This window comes from Sapajus apella, unplaced genomic scaffold (genome assembly GCF_009761245.1).
Source record: "Sapajus apella isolate SASKATOON/1434 unplaced genomic scaffold, GSC_monkey_1.0 scaffold30, whole genome shotgun sequence".
Lineage (NCBI taxonomy): Eukaryota > Metazoa > Chordata > Mammalia > Primates > Cebidae > Sapajus > Sapajus apella.
The window spans coordinates 9,208,574-9,223,457 of record NW_022436970.1 but is presented as its reverse complement, the minus strand read 5'-3'; the positions used below and the strand labels follow the sequence as shown (position 1 = coordinate 9,223,457).

Genomic DNA, 14,884 nt, shown 5'->3' with positions numbered 1-14,884 from the left:
ATTTTTAGTAGAGACGGGGTTTCACCATGTTGACCAGGATGGTCTCGATATCTTGACCTCGTGATCCACCCGCCTCGGCCTCCCAAAGTGCTGGGATTACAGGCTTGAGCCACCGTGCCCGGCCCTCTTTATCTTTTTAATTTTACCATATACGCATGTGACTTTAAATAATATATGGTATTTTATTTGAGGCGAAGGCTCTGTTGCCCAGGCTGGAGTGCAGTGGTACCATCTTGACTCATTGCAACCTCTACCTCTCAGGTTCAAGTGATTCTCCTGCCTCAGTGTCCTGAGTAGCTGGGGTTACAGGACATGCCACCACATCTAAATTTTTAAATATTTTTAGTAAGATAGGGTTTCACCATGTTGGCCAGGCTGATCTGGAACTCCTGACCTCCGGTGATCCGCCTGCCTCAGCCTCTCAAAGTACTGAGATGACAGGCGTGAGCCACCGTGCCCGGCCAGTATATTTAGTTCTACTTCTTTTATGATATCATTCTTATTTTTTAACAGCTTTATGAGATATAATTCACATACCATACAGTTAACGATTTTTAATACATTCATAGAGTTGTGCAACTATCACCAGAATCAATTTTAGAATGTTTTTCTTACCCCGTGAAGAATCTCCGTCTGTAATAGCAGTCACTTGCCATTTCCTGCCAGCCTCCTCTCAGCTAAGCAGTCACTCATCTACTTTCTTTCTCTGTAGATTTGTATAACTTCATTCTTTATGTTTCTTATGCAGCTTGATTTCTTCACTCAATATTATTTTTAAGGCCAGGTGTTACGGCTCATGCCTATGATCCCAACACTTTAGGAGGTCAAGATGGACAGATCACTTGAGGTCAGGTGTTTGAGATCAGTCTGGCCAACATGGTGAAACCCCATCTCTACTAAAAATAGAGAAAAATTTGCTGTGCCTGTAATCCCAGCTATTCAGGAGGGAGGCTGAGGCAGGAGAATAGCTTGAATCTGGGAGGCAGAGCTTGAGGTGAGGCAAGATCACACCACTGTACTCCAGCCTCGGCGACAGAGGGAGACTATGTCTCAAAATAAATATATATAAAATTTTAAAAATTCATTTATGTTGCTGCATAAAGTTGGAGGTTTTTTGGTTTTTTTTTTCTGCTATATAGTATTCTATTGTATGTATAGAGTATTTTTTGTTCATCAGTTCAGCAGTTGGTGGATATTTAGGTTTTTTCCAATTTGTTTGTTTTTTACTATTAGAAAAACTTTCACTATTCTCTTTGTGCCGATGTGCAAGAATGGTACATACCCAGACATGGAATTACAGAGCTGTAGTGTATGCAGCTCTTCAGCCTCACCAAGGCAGTTAAGCTCCCACAAGTAGGACTGTGGTTCCTGTTACACCACATCCCTGCTAACACTTAATATTGGCAGACTTCTTTTTGCCTTTGTGATGAGTTTTAAATAGTATTTCACTGTGGTATTCATTAAATTTTTCCCATCCAGAATGTTAGAGATTTTTCCATGTACATTAAATAAATTTGCCTTGAATTGCTACAGCCTACGATTGAAGAACACCAGAGCTTAATCCATGGGTTCCCTGCTATTGAGCTGTTTCCATTCTTTTTTTATATTTTTTTATTTTTATTTTTGCAATTACAATCTGCATTGCAGGTAAAAATCCTTGTGTATACCTTCTGTACGTGTGAATTTTTCTCTAGGACTGTGGTCTTTACCTGAACCCCCTTCTCTGAAGCCCACAAGCATTGGAAGAACGCCAGCTTTGTAAATTGCCCCACTTTCTCCCGTATTCCTATAATTTCTGATAGAGAAAGGAGTATGGTGTGAAGCCATGGAGTCAGTGTTCATGGCCAAGGCCAGTCTTGCCTGCTGCCAACACCATCTCTGCTCTGGGCTTCCTCATCATGTGACACTTCCCACCTCTTCATCTACCAAAGGGCTTTAGGTCAGGTGGAAAACTTACCTTTCACATCAAGGAGGGGAGATAGGGCTGGGGCAGGCAAGAATGAGCTTGATCCTTTGTCTACCCTGCCAGGCTTTTATGGGCCATTTTTGTGTGTATGTGACTTGTTAACATTTTTTTGTTTTGAAATTTCACTTGTCTGTGGCATAGATTTTATTTATAGTAACTGATTTAATACTGTATAAAAAGGCATGTTTTAAACTTAATCATATGATTACTACTACCTTTTTTTTTTTTTGAGTCGGAGTATCACTCTGTCACCTAGGCTGGTGTGCAGTGACGTGGTCTTGGCTGACTGCAGCCTCTATCTCCTGTGTTCAAGCAATTCTCCTGCCTCACCCTCCCGAGTAGCTGGGATTGCAGGTGCCTGTCACCATGCCAGGCTAATTTTTTGTATTTTTAGTAGAGACAGGGTTTCACCATGTTGGCCAGGCTGGTCTCTAACTCCTGACCCCAAATGATCCCCCTGCCTTGGCCTCCCAAAGTTCTGGGATCACAGGCACAAGCCATCATGCCTAGCTGATTACTACTACTTTTAAAACAATGTTTTCTATGTGAGGATGTGGGTATAAAATCCACTCTAGGTGTACATTACAGCCAAGGGCAACCCCTGTGGACCAGAATGCTTCAGGTTATATTTGCAAAGAGGGCTGTTTCCTTTTCTTAGGAATTTTTATCATTTGGACAGGATTCCTTCTTGGAAGGAATCAGCACCGAGGCCCTGATATGGAATATTTCATCACTTCCTAGGGTCTGCCCGTGCCCTTTCACAGTTCCTTCTATCCTCCATGCCTGGCTCTGGGAAACCCCTGATCTGCCTTCTGTCACTATAGATTAGTGGCATTTCAAGAGGAGTATTTTTATATTTCTTAAAAGATTCTTCAGAGTTTTAACTCCAGAAGCTGCCAAGAAAATTAGATCCTACTAATTGCATCATCAGCAAACACTGAAATCTGTTCATTCAATATTGGTTTCCTTCGGTATTCAATGAATTATCTTTTCTTTAAAAGATGCCTTTAAAAATAGTTTTGTACCTGCAAGACTTTGACCACTTTTTTTTTTAACAGGTGGTGCTTTGCATATCAGTTGATGTATCTCAAGACTATAACCAAGTAGAGAATGTCATAAAACAAGTAAGAAGTTGGGCTAATTGGAATTCACCTATGTGCTTGACATTTGATTCATTCTTGCCATATTGCTGTGTGGCTTGTAATGGGTACATCTTCTCTATAGATTTAATAGTTTTGTAGATTTTATTTATTAGCATGGATTTGTTGCTGAGTGGTTTTTCTTCTCTGTTTCTGAATGCCTGCTCTGCTACATCTTTCTAGGCACAGGAGAAACTGGGTCCAGTGGACATGCTTGTAAATTGTGCAGGAATGGCAGTGTCAGGAAAATTTGAAGATCTTGAAGTTAGTACCTTTGAAGTAAGTAAAAACATTTCTTTGCTGGGGTAGCACATATGCTAAAAGTAGAGCAAGCCATAGGTAAAAGCTTTAAAAATGAATTTGATGAATGCCTTCAGATGTCCATGGAAACTTTAGAAGACCAGAGGAAGGCTGAACAAGGTGTTGGTCCTAGAGCCGTGACCATCAAACCTTAAGAGTTTAGACATTTTACAGCTGAGAAAACAGCTAAAATGGGAATAGAACTTCTAATCTGACACAGAATACTGTAGCAATTCACTGAGGTCCTATTTTCAAGACAGCACATTGTAATCTAAGAGTTGCTGGTTCTTCATGTGCAATATCAGTATTATTAACAAGGAGAAACCAAAAAAGTTGAAGAACAGACTCACTAGAATTCTCAAATCAAGATAAAAAGATACTGCATCTTATTGATGTTTATATTTTTAATCAAGTTTACCAAGGAACTTCTCTTGGTAATTTATTTTAGCACCAAAGAAATGAAGATCAGATGTGAAAATTTTTTTGTTCTTTTTTCGAGATGGAGTCTCGCTCAGTTACCCAGGATGGAGTGTAATAGCGTGATCTCAGCTCACTGCAACCTCTGCCTCTTGGGTTCAAGCGACTCTCCTGCCTCAGCCTCCCGAGTAGCCGGGATTACAGGCACACATCACCATGCTAATTTTTTGTATTTTAGTAGAGACGGGGTTTCGCCATGTTGGCCCGGCTGGTCTCAAACTCCTGACCTCAAGTGATCCACCCACCTCAGCCTCCCAAAGTGCTGGGATTGCAAGCATGAGCCACCACGCCCGGCCTGAAATGTTTTTAAAATAGAAAGTGTTTTTCAGTTGGCAGTGCATCAGCAATCTTTTTCTTTTCTTTCTTTCTTTCTTTTTTTTTTATTTTTTGAGACAGTCTTGCTCTGTCCCCCAGGTTGCAGTATAGTGGCGCAATCTCAGCTTGCTGCAACCTCTGCCTCCCTGGCTCAAGCAATTCTTGTGCCTCAGCCTCCCAAGCAGCTGGGACTACAAGCACCCACCACCACGCTCAGCTAATTTTTATATTTTTAGTAAAGGCAGGGTTTCACCTTGTTGGCCAGGCTGGTCTGGAACTACTGACCTTGTGATCCACCTGCCTTGGCCTCCCAAAGTGCTGGGATTACAGACGTGAGCCACCATGCCCAGCCTTTTTTTTTTTTTTTTTTTGAGACAGGGTCTCGCTCTGTAACCCGGGCTGGAGTGCAATGGTGCAATCTTGGCTCATTGTACCCTCTGCTTCTTGGGCTTAGGTAGTCCTCCCACTTTTGCCTCCTAAGTAGCTGGAAATACAGGTGCACACTGCCACACTTGGCTCATTTTTCTGTTTTTTTGAGAGATGGAGTTTTGCTGTGTTGTCCAGGCTGTTCTCAAACTCCTGGGTTTACATGATCTGCCCAGCTTGTCTCCCCATGGTGCTGGTTTTACAGGTGTGAGCCATTGCACCTGGCCTAACCATCTTTTTCTTTGTGTTCTATTGAGGTTTCATTGAAATGATGAGTTTTGAATGTTTGAAGTTCCATTACATTCTGCTTCTGTAGGAAAAGAAACTGCTGGACCAATACTGTAGATCTCTCTTGCTTCTGGTAGGCTATGGGAAAGCATCATGAACTCTGATTTTCTTAAGGCAAGTCAGGAGAGCCAAGATGTAGATACAAGCAGAGGAATGCAACTTGAGTATCTTAAGGCCCCTTTATCAACTAGGCATGGAAGAGCGCTGTCCAGGCCTGTGTACCTTCATCCGTAAGGACTGGAAGGGCGATTTTGAAGATTACGTCAACAGCTGGGTAAAAAATCAATTAGGGAAAATAATTGTCGCGGCCTAGGCATGAAGTGATCAAACAAAAGACTCGGGAGGTAGCCAGAAAAAGTGGTGTATGTGCGTGTACATGTGCATGTGTGTATGCGTGTGTGTATGCATGCCTGTGTGTAAGGTAAGGAGGAAGAATCGGTAGATTCATCTTGACTGAATATGGCAGGCAGAGAGTGGATTGAGGAGTAAGTAGTTGCATGGTTGTAATAAATAAATGCATAGTTGTAAAGCAAGGACCTTGGGAAGTGGGCATGTCTGTTAGGGCTCAGTGAGAGCAGGGATTGTGTGCACTCATGTGTGTGATAGAAGCACCAGGATAATGGGATATTTCATGGAGGTGTATGATGATGAACAAGAATAGAAGAACTGAGTGTATAATAACAGGTGAATGTGTATGGGTATCAATGATGAGGAAAAAATGTGAAGCAGATGAGATGAGGGAAGACATAAAAATACACGTCATGTAATATGAAGCATGTTGAAATATTTCAAAATGCACAATTCTGAGTTTTTTTTTTTTTAGTTGGAGTCTCGCTCTGTTGCCCAGATTGGAGTGTAGTGGTGAGATCTTGGCTCACTGCAACCTCTGCCTCCCTGGTTCAAGCGATTCTCCTGTCTCAGCCTCCCCAGTAGCTGGGACTACAGGTACCTGCCCCCACACCTGGCTAATTTTTTTTAATTTTCAGTAGAGACGGGTTTCATCATGTTAGCCAGGATGGTCTCAATCTCCTGACTTTATGATCTGCCCGCCTCAACCTCCCAAATTGCTGGGATTACAGACATGAGCAGCTGTACCCAGCCTCAATTCTGATTTTTTAAAAAAGTTCACTTGGACTCTCAACCTTTAGTCTTCCATTCACGCTGCCCTTTCTTTTCTTCTCTCTCTTTCTTTTTGAAAAGAATCACAGTTTTATTTCTTTACCGTGACCACCAGCATCTCTCCCACCCCTATACCCCTGGTGTGGACTGCCTCTCGTGCCATTTTTTGGCATCACGGGACCGTAATAGAAAGATGGGCTTTGGCATCAGACTAAACCAGTTCCAGATCTCACCTCTGATGGTTTCTAGTCTAACCACTTACTAATCATGTGACTCAAGCAAGGCATTCTATTTTCTTTTGGCCTCAGCTTTTCTCCCAGCCTCAGCTGCCGTCTCTGTAAAATGGGCACAGAACTCTGAGGCCTAAGTCCCATCATGTCTGTGTGTCGCTTAGCCCATGGCAGCTATTTCATAAATTCATTTCCTTCCCCTTTTACACATTCAATCCACACATGTTCAAGAGGAATGTCTAGCATGTCAAGCATTGGTCTGGGTCCTGGGGTTGCAGGGACAAGCAGGAAAATAAAGTCTTGGTCCCCATAAGGCAGGACAGACCATTCGCAGGCAGACAGACACAACAGCATCTGCGAGCAGGAGCCACAGAGGAACGAAAGCAGCGGGCTCGGATAGAGAGGGAATGGGGTGAGGGGGGCTCCATCAGGGGTGGAGAGCTGGAGAATGAGTGAAAAGAGACAAGGGGAGGGGTGGAGAAGATGGCAGCTGCAGGCCCCCAGGTGGGACAGAGCTGGGAAAGTGCAAGGATTGACTAGGAGGCCCCTGTGGCTGGAGCCTCCCGAGTGAAGGGCAGTGTGGGGCAGGGTCTCTGGACCCCGAAAGCCTGAAAGAAGACTGTGGATTTTCATCCAAAACTTTGAGGGTTTTAAGCTTGGCTAGGAAGCCATGTGATCTGCATTTCAGGATTTCAGGGGTTTTTTTATTTGTTTGTTTTTTTGAGACAGAGTCTCACTCTGTTGCCCAGGCTGGAGTGCAGTTGTACGATCTTGACTGACTGCAACCTGTGTCTCCCAGGTTCAAGAGATTCTCCTGCCTCAACCTCCAGAATAACTGGGACTACAGGCATGTACCACCATACCCGGCTAACTTTGCATTTTTAGTAGAGATGGGATTTCACCGTGTTAGCCAGGAGAGTCTTGATCTTCTAACCTCGTGATCCGCCTGCCTTTGCCTTTCAACGTGCTGGGATTACAGGCGTGAGCCACCATGCCCGGCCTGCATTTCAGTTTTAAAGGTTCTTCTTGCCTGCTGTGTTAGCCATGTTGGCCAGGCTGGTCTTGAACACCTGACCTCAGGTGATCTGCCCATCTTAGCCTCCCAAATCCCTCCCTACTGGGATTACAAGGTGTAAGCCACTGTACCCAGCTCAAAATCTGAAACTTTTTGAGTGCCAACATAATGCTCAAAGGAAATGCCTCTTGGAGCATTTTGGATTTCAGATTTTCAGACTATGGATTCTGAACCGATAGTACAATTCAATATTCCAAAATCCAAAAAAACCCCAAATCCAAAACCCTTCTTGTTCCAAGCATTTGGATAAGGGACACTCAACCTGTACCACACTTGATGCATTTTCTAATGATAGGAAATTATTTTCGTTTAAAATGAATTCTATCTGAGTTATATGTTTGCTTTATTATTTTTAGTTTTTAATTTTATTGAAGTTTCACATGCATGTAAAATGCCTGTACACAGGCCGGATGTGGTGGCTCATGCTTGTAATCTCAGCACTTTGGGAGGCCAAGGCTGGTAGATAATTTGAGGTCAGGAGTTTGAGACCAGCTTGGCCAACATGGTGACACCCCATTTCTACTAAAAATGCAAAAGTTAGCTGGCCATGATGGCGTGTGCCTGTACTCCCAGCTATTCAGGAGGCTGAGGCAGGAGAATTGCTCAAGCCCAGGAAACAGTGGTTGCAGTGAGTTGAGATCGCTCCCCTGCACTCCAGCCTGGCCAACAGTGTGAGACTTTGTAATAAGTAAGTAAGTAAGTAAATAAATAAATAAATATGTTGTGCACAGTACTTTGGCATGTGTTGTCACAACTCATTGCTGCGAGAATTAAGCACGTCCTGTGTGACTCCACTGAAAGAGGACTGTTGGAAGTTGCACCTGATTTCTTCTGGACTTTTCTCCCTGTGTCTTTTCCTTTTGCTGATTTTGCTTTGCATCCTTTCCCTGTAATAAATCTTAGTCCTGTGTAGGACCATCTGCTGAGAATGTAGACCTTCTAGTGAATCATCAGCCTGGGCATGGTCTTGGGGAATCCCAATACTCTTCTCTTAATTTTCTTTTTCAGTGGTTTTCTTTGTGGTTTCTTGGTGCTGTCTGTCTTCTTATCTCCCTGTAGATGTTAAGGTGAATTCTCTTAAGGTATTCTTTTGTCCTTTCATTGTCTCTGCTTTGTACCTGTGTTTACTTTCTCTAAGAGGTCAGTAGCTCTGTCTTTGGTGTGACTTTGCTGGAAGGCTGGAGACCCTTGGCAGTGTTTTCACATTTCAGAATCGGGCACTAACAAGGTGACTGCTACGACTCTGTGCTTGTTTGTGGAGCTGTTTGACAATGGACCTTTTGGAAAGGTGATTGTCTAGTGATATCTGTGGATGTAGTTTCAATGTCATCTGTAAATCTTTTCTCTTGGGTTGGTCAGAAGCCCTGAGGAGAGTCTTCTAGCCTTTTGTAACTATGCATCTGGGAAGAGTGTGGTGCCACCTGCCTGTAGTCACAGCTGTGTGGGAGGCTGAGGCAGGAGAATCCCTTGAATCTAGGAGGTAAAGGTCACAGTGAGCCGAGATCGCGCCACTGCACTCTAGCCTGGGCGACAGAGCAAGACTCCATCTCAAAAAAAAAAAAAAAAAGAAACTGAAACTTTAGTCTCCTGCCAGGCTGAAAGAGGGGTACAGATCTGCTCTGCAGAGAGGGGAAAGGCATTTAAGATCTAACTGCCTTTTTTTTTTTCCCATTGTCCCACATCATTTTTAAAGTTGAGGTGAAATTCATATAAAATTAACCGTTTTTAAAGTGAACCATGCAGAGACATTTAGTACAGTCACAGTGTGGCACACCCACCACCTCTGCCTGGATCCCAAACATCTGCCTCACCCGGAGGGCGGCCCTGCACCTGCTGAGCAGTGGCTCCCATCCCTGCTTGCCCCACACCCAGTCTCTGACAACCACCGATCTGTATTCTGTCTCTCTGGTCTCTGATAATTTCGTATGATTGGAATCATATGATACATGCCCTTCTGTGTCTGGCCTTTCTCTTAGCATCACATTTTTGAGGCTCATCTACACGTAGCATATTTGGGTGCTTCATTCCTTTTTATAGGGTGATAATATTCCATTGTATGGATCAACCATATTCTGTTTATCTATTCATTGATGGCCATTTGGACTGTTTCTAGCTATTGCTCATTAAATAGACTCTTAGTCCCAGCTCCTGTCTCAGCCCTCTGCTGGCCCACGCTTCCCTCCACCCCAGAGACTCTCGCGGCTAGAGCCTTTTGGGTTCTTGTGGTAGAATCTGGCTTTTTAGTTTCTCCACTCCCCACTTATTGTTTAGTTTTTCGTGGTCTGCTAAGTTAGTTATCCCTCGTCAATCTGTTCTTCAGCTTCCAAAAGGTTATTGCTGTGACTTTTATTCCTCTTTTCTTTGTTCTTGCGGGTTCTTGCCTCAAAAAAAATCTCTGGCCGGGCATGGTGGCTCACGCCTGTAATCCCAGCACTTTGGGAGGCTGAGGTGGGCGGACCATGAGGTCAGGAGTTTGAGACCAGCCTGGCCAATATGGTGAAACCCCGTCTCTACTAAAAATACCAAAAAAAAATTAGCCAGGTGTGGTGACGCACCCCTGTAGTCCCAGTTACTCAGAAGACTGAGGCAGGAGAATTGCTTGAACCCGGGAGGCAGAGGTTGCAGTGAGCCGAGATCACACCACTGACTCCAACCTGTGAGACAGAGTGAGACTTGTGTCTCAAAAAAAAATCTCTTTACTGAGATTTTAGCGAGATCTCTAAAGGGAGTTGAGGTAAACACGTGTTCAGTGTACTGTCTTTTTTCAGATATTCTTTTAGAGCTTTCTTTTTTTTTTTTTTTTTTTTTTTGAGATGGAGTCTCGCTCGGTCACCCAGGCTGGAGTGCAGTGGCGCGATCTTGGGTGACTGCAACCTCCGCCTCCTGGGCTCAAGCGATTCTCCTGGCTCAGTCTCCCGAGACGCTGGGATTTTACAAGTTCCCCCCACCACACCCGGCTAATTTTTTTTGTATTTTTAGTAGAGACGGGGCTGGCCTCAATTCTCCTGACCTCAGGTGATCCACCTGCCTCGACCTCCCAAAGTGCTGGGATTACAGGTGTGAGCCATCACACCCAGCTTAGAACATTTTTATTATCAAAACAATATTATGCTATTAAAACACATTTTTGGAAAATAATGAGAATCCCAGCATCCTAACTCAATCACTTATCATCTGTATTTCCTTGGTCTTCCCTCTGAGAATGTATACTTTTACTTGGCCTTTGAAGTAATTACCGTTCCAGTGTGCATACAGTGTGGCCTCTGCCTTTTAAACTTAAATAGCGTAGATATTTTCCCCTGTCACTCCCAGTGTTTCTGGTCATCATTTAAAAAAATTATCTAAACCGGATGTGGTGGCTCACACCTGTAATCCCAGCATTTTGGGATGCCAAGACGGGCAGATCACCGAAGTCAGGAGTTCAAGACCAGCCCGGCAAACAGGGCAAAACTCTATCTCTACTGAAAATACAAAAAATTAGCTGGGCGGGGTGTTGGGCGCCTGTAATCCCAGCTACTTGGGAGGCTGAGGCAGGAAAATCACTTGAACCCAGGAGGCAGAGGTTGTAGTGAGCTGAGATCGTGCCACTGCACTCCAGCCTGGACGACAAAAGTGAAACTCCATCTCAAAAAAAAACAAATCTGGCTGGGCGTGGTGGCTCACGCCTGTAATCCAAGCACTTTGGAAGCCAAGGCGGGTGGATCACCTGAGGTAGGGAGTTCAAGACCAGCCTGACCAACGGGGTGAAAACCTGTCTTAAAAAAAAAAAAAAAAAAAAAAAAGATATTCTCTTGAATTAAGATATTATGATTTTATATTCATGTTCCTTCCATAATATGAAAAAGAATTATGATTGATCTCAAGTTCCATAATTGAGGTATTTAGTTTTTATTTACATGATGATCTAATTTTTTATAAATATTTAAATATTTGAAACATTTAATGCAAGTATTTTAGATTTTCAAGTTAAAAATTATGGTTTTTAAGAGTTCGGGCTGGGCACAGTGCCTCATTACTGTAATCCTGTCACTTTGGGGGATCAAGGCAGGAGGACTGCTGGAGCCCAGGAGTTTGAGACCAGCCTAGGCAAAATAAGAGGACTCTGTCACTACAAAAAATACAAAAATCAGCTGGGCATGGTAGCATGTGCCTGTAATCCCAGCTACTGATGAGGCTAAGGCAAGAGGATTGCTTGAGCCTAGGAGGTTGAAACTGCAGTGAGCTGATGTTGCATGCATCATTGCACTTTAGCCTGGGGGACAGAGTGAGACACTGTCTCTAAAGAAAAATGATGATGATAAAAAAGTAAAAAATAAATAAATAAAAATTAATAGCTTGCAAGATGAGAAGAAGATATACTATTAGTACTCTTACCCATCATGATGGGAGAGCCAGTGGTTCTTGAGGCCAAGGGCTGGGCTAGTGCTTAACTTGTGTTTTCTCTCTTAATCCTTGCCACAGCCCTATGCAGTCGTACCCACGTCAACCTTGTTTTCAGCCGAGAAAATGAGCAGAATGTCTGACTTTTTTATTCATCATCATATAGGCAATAAATGGCAGAGCCAAGGCTTGAAACCAAAACTTTAAATCACCATCCTACTCTCTTTGTGCTTTTCTTATAGCTTAGAACCAATAGGGCTGAAAATACTTGAAGGCTCTTTCCTAAAACTGTCTTTCAGAAAGTACTACCTGCAAACATGCAGTATCCTTTTTAAAAGGAGAAAACTAACTTCGACCAGTTTTCAGGAAAAACATAACTGCCATCAGTGGTCAGAATGCAAGACTAGACTGAAAAAGGCTTCAAATGGGAAGTCCTGAGGCTTCAAATGGTAGGCCTGAAATCACATTTCATTTATAGCGTCATGTAATCATTCATTCAGCAAGTCTGTTGAGCTTCCCAGTCACTTGAGCTTGCATTGAAGAGCCAGACTAAATTCTCCATAAGCATAGTCTTGAGGCTTTTGACCCCATGCCCTCCTCATGCGAACTCTTTGTTCCCTGCAGAGGTTAATGAGCATCAATTACCTGGGCAGCGTGTACCCCAGCCGGGCCGTGATCACCACCATGAAGGAGCGCCGGGTGGGCAGGATCGTGTTTGTGTCCTCCCAGGCAGGACAGTTGGGATTATTCGGTTTCACAGCCTACTCTGCATCCAAGTTTGCCATAAGGGGATTGGCTGAAGCTTTGCAGATGGAGGTAAAAGTTGTATTCATTTTTGTATTTATTCCTCTGTGCTCAGCAATGTACATTCCACTTTAGTTTTGTAGCTTCTTTATATGTTAATATTAAATTAGAGATTTTTAGATGTGACATTAGTGAAAGAGAATTGGCTCAACCCTGAGTTTGCAGTTAACATTTTTCATTGCATGAAGATTATAGTTATGACAGGTGCAAAATGGTAATGGGATTTTCGCTTGTTTAATTTAATATGCAAAATATTAGTAATATCTTCATAGTGTTATTGGTCTAATACTGTGCAAGTCAGGGTAAGGTTAATCAGATATTTTATTCTATAGAGATTTTTCTTTAACAAAAAGATGTGTCCTTGTGACTGAATAATACATGAAATTAGTACAGGTTTGAGGGAAGAGCTTGAATCAGCTACTGATTCTTAGCTTTTAGACAAATCATTTAACTTGCTCTCAGTTTCCTCCTCTGTAAAATGGGAGGGTTGGAATAAAGCAAGAATTTGGCTCTCCCAATATTTGTATTTTTATATCTTAAAGAAATGGGAAAATGAATGCTTTTTATTTACATAGTTAATAGTACGTTTTGTAGAAGAAGGATATAGTTAGGAGTAGAATCAAAATAGTGCTTGTCATGATGAGTGCAACTTTACACCTCACCTGTACAAGCCGACTTCCACATTATTGTCACATGGGGATGCTTAGAGAGTATCACATACGTATCTACCCCAAAATCACATGCTGAAAAAAACAAGGGAAGTTCTTTCTATTGCTCTGTACAGTCGTCCCCTCTTATCCGCAAGGGATATGAGCTAAGACCCCCAGCTAAGCTAATGCCTAAAATGTTAAGAGCCCAGAAGAGTATTCACTGTGGCCAATGTTTTGGGGAATCCTGGTTGATGATTTAGGTCAGGGGCTGGCAAAACTTTCACCAAAGTGCCAGACAGTAAACATGCTAGGTTTTAAAGGCTGAACGGGGCCAAGTCCAGCTATTTAAGTTGGCTGCGATAGCAGGAAAGCAGCCTTAGCAGATAATATGTAAATGAACAGTTGTCACTGTGTTCCAGTAAAACTTTGTTTATAAAAAACAGGCAGTGGGCCAGATCTGGCTCATAGGCCATAGTTTGCCGACCCCTGTTTAAAAGACCCCCGTAAGAGTCCTTAACAGTGTGCGATAGAGCACCGCATTGGTTAGATAGAGAACAAGTGTGGCAGTACAGATGAGTTGCTGGGACAGTGGCAGTCCTAGTATGCCACATAGGAAATGATAGACCATGCCATTCTCATACCAAAGGAGCCAGCCACAGATTTTATGGTTATCAACTGGCCTAATACTCTTAATAATAGATTGTTATAATATGCTTAACCAATAGGACACTCATGGCTGTGAAATTTCAAACAAGAATACTGGTATTTCTTTTGAAATACGACTTTGAAAAGTCATTTTGTGAATAACTGTTTTATTTGTTTTTATTTTATTATTTTTATTATTTTTTAGCCCCGGCTGTAGTGCAGTGGCACAACAGTAGCTCACTGCAGCCCTCAGTTCCTGGGCTCAAGTGATCTTCCTGTCTCAGCCTCCCAAATAGCTAAGACTACAGGTGCACAGTACCACACCTGGCTAATTTTTAAAATTTTTTTAGAGAAGGGAATTTCACTGTGTTGCCAAAGCTGGTCTCAAACTCCTAAGCTCAAGCAATCTTGAGCTTAGCTGTAGCCTCCCTAAGTGCTGGGATTACAGGTATGAGCCAGCACACCCAGCCATCATTTTATTTTTATCATTGTCTTGTAAACTATGTGAGGGAGATGTTGTGATGCCACCTCATGAGAGGAAAACCCAGTTTTCAGTAAATTCAATGTGTTGCTCAAAGTCACATAGTTACTTGGCGACAGAAATCGTAACACGATCCAAGCCTTGACCCCAGGTCTGCTGCCCTTTTGCAGCAGATGATGCATCTGGTTAGCTGGTTCACCTGGCTAGTTGCCTCAGCCCTTTACTTTGGTCTTAGAATCCTTGTAGCCGAAGGGGTGTTTGGGGTATGAAGAATCTGCCCATTAGGGCTTTTTGCGGAACTGCATCAGCATTCACGAATTTGAACCAAAATATATAATCTGGGTGGCCTGGTTTCACTTCATGTAGAACAGAGATGCTATAAAAGAGGAAAAAGAAAGTGAATTGCTGGTACAGACGGAGTCCCCAAACCTCTGTGACAAGTGTGATTTTCATACTGCAGACAGCCGGCCTGCACGCTCAAGTCTTTGCAACTTCTGTCCTTCTTTGGACTCTATTAAAAATTTCCTCACTTTAAAAAAAGAAAATAAAATGAACTTATGAACCATGAAAAATAGGTTCTGGGGAAAAT

The 14,884-nt window shown here is 42.8% G+C and overlaps 1 protein-coding gene across 4 annotated transcripts in view; it reads left to right on the top strand.

Moving 5' to 3' along the window:
* The window catches only part of KDSR (3-ketodihydrosphingosine reductase), a 41,973-nt gene that overhangs the window by 10,143 nt on the left and 16,946 nt on the right, over positions 1 to 14,884 (top strand). For 2 of the 4 annotated variants that reach the window (XM_032293685.1, XM_032293683.1), the window contains exons 4-6: positions 3,025 to 3,090; positions 3,289 to 3,384; positions 12,340 to 12,531. In XM_032293685.1, the coding sequence (XP_032149576.1) occupies positions 3,025 to 3,090; positions 3,289 to 3,384; positions 12,340 to 12,531 (354 nt within the window). The remainder of the gene's footprint in view (positions 1 to 3,024; positions 3,091 to 3,288; positions 3,385 to 12,339; positions 12,532 to 14,884) is intronic. The other 2 variants (XM_032293687.1, XM_032293684.1) reach the window with 2 other exon arrangements.